Source organism: Saccostrea cucullata, unplaced genomic scaffold, assembly GCF_032062105.1.
Source record: "Saccostrea cucullata isolate Sc308-1 unplaced genomic scaffold, CSIRO_AGI_Scuc_v1 ctg409, whole genome shotgun sequence".
Lineage (NCBI taxonomy): Eukaryota > Metazoa > Mollusca > Bivalvia > Ostreida > Ostreidae > Saccostrea > Saccostrea cuccullata.
In genome coordinates, this window is record NW_026923737.1 from 186,880 (window position 1) to 196,094 (window position 9,215).

At 32.2% G+C, this 9,215-nt stretch overlaps 1 protein-coding gene across 1 annotated transcript; it reads left to right on the top strand.

The window, feature by feature from the left end:
- Positions 1-388: 388 nt before the first annotated feature.
- On the top strand, positions 389-8,780 carry LOC134264802 (uncharacterized). Its single transcript, XM_062747080.1, has 4 exons — positions 389-627; positions 5,538-5,606; positions 8,316-8,384; positions 8,764-8,780. Exons 1-4 carry the CDS (start codon positions 393-395, stop codon positions 8,778-8,780), a joined length of 390 nt encoding a protein of 129 aa, XP_062603064.1. The 5' UTR covers positions 389-392.
- The last annotated feature ends 435 nt before the right edge of the window (positions 8,781-9,215 follow it).

Below are 9,215 nucleotides of genomic sequence, written 5' to 3' on the forward strand. Positions count from 1 at the left end.
ATATATGGTTTATACAATGACATTGTAAATGAATTCAATTAATCATTGAGTCTTAGCTGCTAAGTCCAAAGCACCTGATCCATCCTTTGGTATTTTGGAGGTCTGTTGTTTCTCTTATCTAATTTTGTATTGATTTACGCACTTTTGATCTTAAATACTATAAGATTTCCCAATTGATAGAAGTATTTACGTTAATCTGTGCGAAAAACCTTAATGTGAAATCTATTTTGTCAAAACAAAGGCTTATATTAATTAAGATTTGCTGAGAGGGAATTTCTAACTGACCTCATCACATTTTTATTGCTTTAGATTTCTTGTTACCTTTAACTGTTTGTTAACTTCACACTAATTATAATTTCTTTCTTAATTTGTCTTTAAACATAGAACCAAAGATGGCCACCGGAAACTTAACGTTCTTCAGCACGAACCGAACGCTCAGCTTCTTTCCCGCAGCTTCTAACCATTCTAAGTATACTGAAGATACAGAAAATGGCCAACTTACTGAAGGATCCATAGTCGGTATTACTGTCACAGTCATAGGTGTGGTATTTGCAATTTTTACCATTCTGTTTTTGTATCTCTGCTTCAAGAAAAAGAAAAACAACGAAAATGGAGTGAATATTGATGGTAAGTGGGTTTGTTAATTTCTATAATATTTATTTGTTTTAAGGTTGCCGACTATAGTTTTATTGTGTAAAAACTGCAACAGCGAAACTCGTTATTTTATAGCATATATAACTTACATTAACTTTAGTGTACATGCAAAGTTTGGGGGAAATCTACCGTCCAGGTATGTTTGAGAGACCGTCCCAAAATACACGTACGTTTACTGTAGGATTATATAGGAAAATACCAATTTTTAGCACTTTAATGCAATTTACACAAATACCTAAATAGATATTTTGTTCAAACTATAATATTTGATGCGTAATACTATATTATACAATATATGTAAGAGACAGAAAATTCTACCGTCTTGTTACTAGAAGGGCATCTCAAAATGAGAAGATTTGCAAATTTTACTATTTTTATAGAGTATTAAAAAATATGACGTACAATGTACACAGTGGATTCACATGAAAACATAATTAAATATTAGAGATATTCTCAAATTTCTATGTTTTAAACTTTGAGGTAAATCCACGAACCATCATATTTGGCCCTGTGTTTTTCACAAAAATCGAGTTTCTATTCATGGCAGGTATTATACGTTAATTATTAGAGGACAACATACTTCTTTTCCTTACGTAACTCATTTTATTTAATAATGCGCTGTTAGGCACGTGCGATTGTTTGAAGATGCGACGGTTTCACAAAAACGTTAAAAAATGCCGATTTTTCGACAGATTTTCCCAAAATTAAGTGTGGCCACAGTCAAGAACAACTTTCATACTTACCATATGTATAAGTATTGCTGATACAAATCTACACGCTTAATATAATCGTTAATCATAAGTGTGGCCAATATGAAATATGCCTTTACATTTAAATTTTGATGTCGCAAAGATTCACCAGTTTTGTTAAACATTCGGTAATATTTGGTTTATATAACAATAGTTGTATAAAAATTACACACAATATATTAAAAAAATAGTCAGTAGTTCGTTTGAAACGAAATTTGTGGAGAGGCATGATCTTCAATTTATATTATCTGAATTCAAAACTCAAAAAACATATAAGTTACATTTCTCTTCGTCAGTCTTTGAACATGACGTTAAAAGTAATACAAATACGTCAATTGTGACGTCATAAAGACTGTAATTATTTTAGATGGTAATTGATTTTTTTTTTCAAGATGAATCACTTAAACTTTACTCGATATCATTAAATTACATGTATTAAGAGAGGTCTATTTTATTATCTCCAATTTCACCCCCTTTCAATCGCCTGTTTCTTGAAATCTTGAACTTGGATGAGTATATGTCAATTTCAAGTTCCTTATAATATTACGAGAGGTGTTACATATTATAGCCGCAATTTACATACGTATATCAGCCATCGATCTATTTTTCTTTTAAACAAAATCTTTTTAAATAATTTTATGCAGGTGTAGAAAAGTAAATTTTCATACTGCTTCAAAAGCAAAAATCCTATTAATGATCATAGGGGCTTGTCTTCCGGATTATTAAAGGGTAAAATAATTTTTTTTTTTAATTGAATCTTCTTTAAATACACTTAAAAAGTGTTAAAATAAAGATCCTGACACTTTCAGCCAAGAAAAACCACGTTTAAAAAAGACGTACCACACCTATACATAAACTCTATAGCTTTAAAAAGATTCAATTTTTTTTTAAAAATTTATTTTACATTTAATAATCCGGAAGACAAGCCCCTATGTTAATGATGCTGTACGTAGCTTCGCACTGAGGACATCGATGTATGTACATATATGTATACTGTGTATTGATATTTTCATCAATATATATTTCAAACAATTATAATTCCATTTGGTACAAATATAGAATACAGAAATATGTCAGTGCATTGGTGTGTCTTTGAATTCAGTATCGCAACGCCCCTTCGCAATGTGCTTTAAATATTTACCTGTAGGTAATCTATGCTACAGGTCGTCAGTTAGTTGGAGGTAGATGCAAGGGCAAATCTAAAGAAATTATACCTACATAAACAATCGAAAAAAAAATCAATTTTTACCAGTGAAAAAACTGACGAAGTGAAATAAATCTATTCGATAGTGTTTGGAGGGGGGCGTTTTCATTCATAAATACAAACATAAATCAACAGGGTAGGGTAATTTACTTTCTTTATTCTATACAGTGCAGGGAACTAATTTTGTTACATAAACCAGCATCAGGATCAGCATAAGTAGGATCAGGATAGAACTAGCATCAGCATCAGCATTTAAAAAAAACAGCATTACTTGGATCAGCATCAGCAAGCAAAGGATAGAACTAGCATTGACCAAAGTGAAAACAGATAAAGGAAAGGCATTTAATACAAATTACAATTAAAAATTACCCCAAAAATTATTTTAATGGCTTAAAATAGCGATGCTGTTTTTGAATTATCCACTTCCGGCAGGATAATCCTACTTCCGGTAGCATTACTAGCATTGACCTAGTTTCAAACCAGCATCAGGATAAGGATCAAACCAGGATCAGGATAAGGATAACTAGCATCAAAATCAGCAAGCAAAGGAAGCATCAAAATCAGCAAGCATAGGAAGCACCAAAATCAGCATTGATGCTGTAACAAAATTATTTCCCTGCACTGTAATTGTCAAAATATCCCCGGCTGATCAGCAACATTGATTTTGTAATTGTTGCATGGTCGAAAGCGTTCCATATCACAACAGCGGGGGTGATCTTTAATCTTCTTTATTGTTAAAAAAATAATATAGATCTTAAACTGCATAACATATAACTGGCCTTGATCTACACTTGAACGGACTTACATATTCCAGTTTTTGATCAAAAGGGGTATCAAACATTATATAAAATGACAACACTTATTTAAAACATGGGGTGTCCCAGAATATCAGAATTATCTTGTGCATGTAATTTCGTTGCCTTCATAGATCATAATTTTAAAATTGCTAGCTTGGTATTTAGGATGTGTTATTTTCACATTTTTTCTCTCTATCCCCGAGATGATAGCGATTTGATTGAAATTCGTTGAATTGGTAAATTATAAACATTACCTCCTTTGTCTGTGTACCCGGTATTCATCAATGCGCGGATCTAAATGAAGAGACTGGGATTTGCGGAGTTTTAAATACCTATACTAAACTAAGTAAAAGTGACCTTGGATCCCTCCTAGATGACACTGAAACCCTGGAATCTGTGTTGAGTTTGTATAAAAAGTCAAGGTTTTATTTGTATGGAAAACACAATCATCATCGCAAACCACGACCACAATGCCCATACTCTCCTATTCTGGGGAAAAGAGCTGTATGCCGACTCCAGACCGCGTCTTGAGAAGATGGGGGAAACAATCCGAAACATGGGAAAGGAGTTTATGTGGGTTTATTTTGTTTATTTGGGGGTTTCTTTGCTGTTGATTTGTTTTGTTTGTTTGCTTTTTTTTTTTTTTTTGCATGGGAAGAGATTTCTGGCTTGTATATTTTTTGACTGGAAAAAATTCTGGATCCGCGCCTGTCATCTGTTGGCGTTTAAAGAGGTTTAAATAAAGTGGTTATAGATTTGGTAATTAATTTACAGTTTATCTAAACAAGTGCCGTCAAATGTCTTTGACTATGAATCTCGAATGAATTTCCAGTATGCATAGCAATGTACACTACCCAAGAGCTTCTACCGAAGGGATAACACTTGACGATAAAAAACGTGTGCAGGTATTTCGACAAAATTATATCCTTCCATATGTACAGCAAGTCCGAGGGATAATTTTAAACAAAATGTCCATACAATCAAGCATGATACGCAGCAAATACATGTATATACACATGATAATGTTAATTACGCACGACCCTTGTGTTTTGAATAATCGCACAAGTTGCAACGGCTATTAAAACAGCCTTCTGTTGCCTATACTATGATTTTAAGCCCCCCCCCCAAAAAAAAAAAAAAAAAAAAATTGAACACTTAATATTCACTTTTTCGTGACTTTACGGATTAATCAATACTATGGATACAGGTAATATTTACACCGTGAATAATTCCCCCCTATTTTCTCTTAATGTATCATTTTTTTTTTTTTTTTGATTCAACAGGACAATATAACAGTATTTGACACTTTTTTAATCAAAGCAAAAACTAGCTAGCTACATGACATTGTATTTATCTCATGATTCAAAACTTCTTAACGGTCCTATGATAAAATTTCCCAAATTCTTAGGTAGGGTTTATTTTAGTGGATCCCCCTTTCAATAATGTAGATATATTTACCTTCACTTAAATAACGTTAACGTCATACCGTTACAATATACATGCATATATATAACGTCAAAAGTCATGACGTTATACATGTAGATTTTACTTGAAACAATACCATTTTCAAACGACTATAACAAGAAAACTGAAAAAGATATCACTAAAAAATAAATTGTGTTATAACCCACAAAGTCTAACCTATCACAGAGTATTTCATTTATTTTGGGGACAGGGCATATTTTGGCACTTCGTGGCTGTAGCGTATTTGTTACTTTTTCTCAAATAACATTTTTATATCCTCTTATTACCCCTTTTTTAAGAGCTACAGATTATCATAACGTGAAAAACACACTGCAACGATGTCAACGTTAATTTTAATAATTAACCGAAAAAAGTTGCATTAAAACAGTAAATACGCTTTATTTTGCAATGATGCGCGAAATATTGCGCGATGGAAACTATAGTTGGCCCCCTAAATTATACACATGTATATTCAAAGGAAAAGACTAAATGGTTCAGAGGTTTGTTTTTTTTATTTTCGTTTTATGCAATGGCTACATGTAATGTTGACATGATTTGAAAGATTTGTAAATTTTCATCATATTATTCAAACATGTACATGTGTCTGGACAAATATTCCTGATAGTTCAGGCTTTAGTCTTAAAATGAAGACAAGTTCTATAATTTCAGATGAGGAAACATCTTTTATCTCCCCAGAATGCGACTTTGAATTAAACGGAAAAGACAGAAGTTCAGAAGGTACAGGTATTTTTCCTTTACTGTTATTGAAAACTATAACTAACGTATCAAATTCTTTTTAAGGTCAATTCGCACTTTCTTTGTTAAATCCAATTTAAAAAAAATAGGGCAACAGAAAGAAGTTCATGTTGTTCTCAATGGTTTATACACAATGAGTATCATCATGCTAGCTTTAAAGCGTCTACTAGAACAACATGTAACATGTGACAATTATAAATCGAATTAAATTAAGATGAATATATCTAAGTATTCTGAAAGGAAAAAAAAGAAACGCAGTGTAAATTTTTGAGCCGATTAAATTCATTTTTCTGTTAAATATCTTCAGTATTTATATATTACTTTTAAGATGATCTTTAAAGAAACAAGCAAATTCAAAGAATTGTGGTCCCCCGCTTTCGGTTTCTTTGTGGATGAGATGTTATTTTTTATTACATATTGTGTCTAATATGAACATCCTATCATACGTCATTTATGTAGAAATTTTCATTGAAATTGATATTTTTTGAAGATGAAACCCTAATCCTGACCGTTAAAAAGTTATGGCCAAATTAAAAAAGTTTTTTAAAAGTAGGTCAACTCCAAGATCAATTGCAAGATCAAAAGGTCAAATCTATTTTTATTCAATGAAAGTTTTTCTCACAAGGATAATAATGTGAAGTATGAAAGCCCTAGCCCTTACTGTTCAAAAGTTATGGTCAAGGTTAAAGTTTTTTCATAAGTACGTAAATCTTTAAGGTCAAGGTTAAAAGGTCAAAGTTGTTGATATCCAATGAAAGGACTTGCCACAAAGAATACATATATAAAATATAAAAGTCCTAGTATCTACCGTTTAAAAGCTGTGACCAAAGTTAAAGTTTTTTCTAAATAGTAGTTAAAACTCTAATGTCAAGGTCAAAGGGTAAAAGTTGTTGGTATCCAATAAAAGGTCTTCCCAAAAGGATTACATATGTGAAGTACGAAAGCCCTAGCCCTCACCGTTCAAAAGATATGGTCAAGGTTAAAGTTTTATCATAAGTACGTAAATCTCCAAGGTCAAGGTCAAAAGGTCAAGGTTGTTGGTATCAAATTAAATGTCTAGCCACAAGAAATACATATGTGAGATATAAAAGTCCTAGTATCAACTGTTAAAATGTTGTGACCAAGGTTGAAGTTTTTTAAAAGTAGTTTAAACTCCAGGGTCAAGGTCAAAGGGTCAAAGTTATTGGTATCCAATGAAAGGACTTTTCACTAGGATTGCATATGTGAGGTACGAAAGCCTTAGTCCTCACCGTTCAAAAGTTATAGTCAAGGTTAAAGTTTTTTTATAAGTACGTAAATCTCTAAGGTCAAGGTCAAAAGGTCAAGGTTGTTGTTATCCAATGAAAGGTCTTGCCACAAACAATATATATGTGAAATATGAAAGTCCTATTACCTACTATTCAAAAGTTATTGCCAAAGTAAAAGTTTGGAATTTTTGTGTAAAAGTGGGTCAAACTCCAAGGTCAAGGTCAAAAGGTCAAATTTGGTGGTACCCAAAGAAAGGTCTTGTCACAAGGAATACACATGTGAAATATGAAAGTCATAGCTCCACTAAATCAAAAGTTATGGGCAAGGTTAAAGTTTTTGTGACGGACAGACGGACAGACAGACAGACGAATGAGATTTAATGTCCCCTCGCTTTCGCGAAAGCGGGGGACAAAAATGTAAACCACATCTTAATTGATTTTTCTTAAAATTTATGAATTTTTGAAACTCTTAAGACGATACCCCCAAAATCCTCATTATCTTTAATGTTCTTTTTCCGCGCATCTGTCACAACCTTAATTCTCCTTTGTAATCCATCAGGGTATTAATCTTGCTATATTGGCCATGCCGAAAAAATTAGTCAAACGACGCGAGTATACTCTAGGTAGAGGAGCACAAACGTAAAGTTCAAGGCTCAAAAACTCAAATTTCAGAACTGGTTTCTTTTAGTTGTTGGGGCTAAGGTAATGATTATGATATTCTACTGTAGTATCAGAGGGTTTTGTTGTTGTAAGGTGGCGATTCATCAGGGGGCAGGACGAATAACGCGATAGTAAGGTGTCTCTATTTCTCGTTAACATCAATGTCACGGTTGAATTGAAACCATTCCGCGCCGTCTCTGACAACGAATGTCATGCTCTATGGGAGAATTTTTTTTACGAAACTGCTCACTATTGTCTTTGTCTTTACGTAAGCAATTTAAAAATCAAACCATAAAGAACTTCCGTAAATATACCATGACTGCAATACATTCAGTGTTAAAATAATGAACTAACTGTTGATAGGATAAATGTCAGTCAGCATGTAACTCAATGACAAATTTTATTTGCTGACGTCGTTCAAACGGAGAACATACTCTTGCGTATCCAATTAACTGAGATATATAACTACTCAGTATGATGAAGGTATATTGCTGCATAGATAATGGAAGTTACCGTTAGAAATGTTAAAGTCATCACGTTTATCACAGAGCTTGGTTTTAAATTCAATATAATTTTATTCTATGAAACTTACAGCAATAAAATTAATTATATATAAAGGACTGGTATGTAAAAACATTTAATGTTAATTCAAAGTACATAATGGAGTTATTGACCTATTAATTTGATGTGTTGATAAGGAAATAAAGCATGAGACAGAACACAAGGTACTACAGAACAAATGTAGATAACTTAACGTTTCCATAACTTTTTTCTTGAATTCCAGATGAAGAAACAATGATTATGTCCCCAGAATGCAACATAGATTTAAATGGAGAAGGCGGGAATACAGAAGGTGCTTATCCTTTTATGTTTTTTAAATATCAAAATATAGCTCATTTGAAAATGCCGAGGTTACGAAAAGATCTTCTTAAATACATAATATTCAACTTTTCAGGCACATTATTTAAATCATTTTTTGGCGAATTTTAACTTTCTTTAAAAACTACAATCAAAAGAAACCCAGAAAAGGAACAGATAATAATTCCCTTTGTTATCAGTGGTAAATTATATAGTATATTACGTCAATAAGTTATAAACTTTCTACTTCGACAACACGTTTCATTCCTTAACTATAAATTAAAGAACTGTCCGTGCCAGCTCTAGATTCTTGCATACATTTTAAATCCTTTTTATGCAATACAAATGGTTATTAAGCCATGAAATATTTGCAGTTTTTATTGATGAATGAATTTTATACCAGTGCTACCAAATGTTAATACTTACAATGCAATTACTCTGAATTCCAGCTCTTGTAATAAGGAGGGTTGACGATGTATTCCATAGCAGTCGGGATTGGATACATACAGAAGGTGCTTTTCCTTTTATGTTTTTTATTTATATTAAAGATATAGCTAATTCAAATATGTGAAATTATGAGATCATAAATGTACGCTTATGCAATTTCCTTAGTTACATGTATATAACGAGATGTATTATTATCATTGGTATATATAGAGTATTCAAATCATTCACAAATTCAATGATTCTCGTGCACTTTGTTAATTTAAATATCTCTCTATTAAGACAACACGTATAATGCAATGGGTATAAATAAAGAACTATACACGCTAACTCTACATTTGAAACACATTTTTGCAATACTGATGGCAATTAGGCAGTGAGA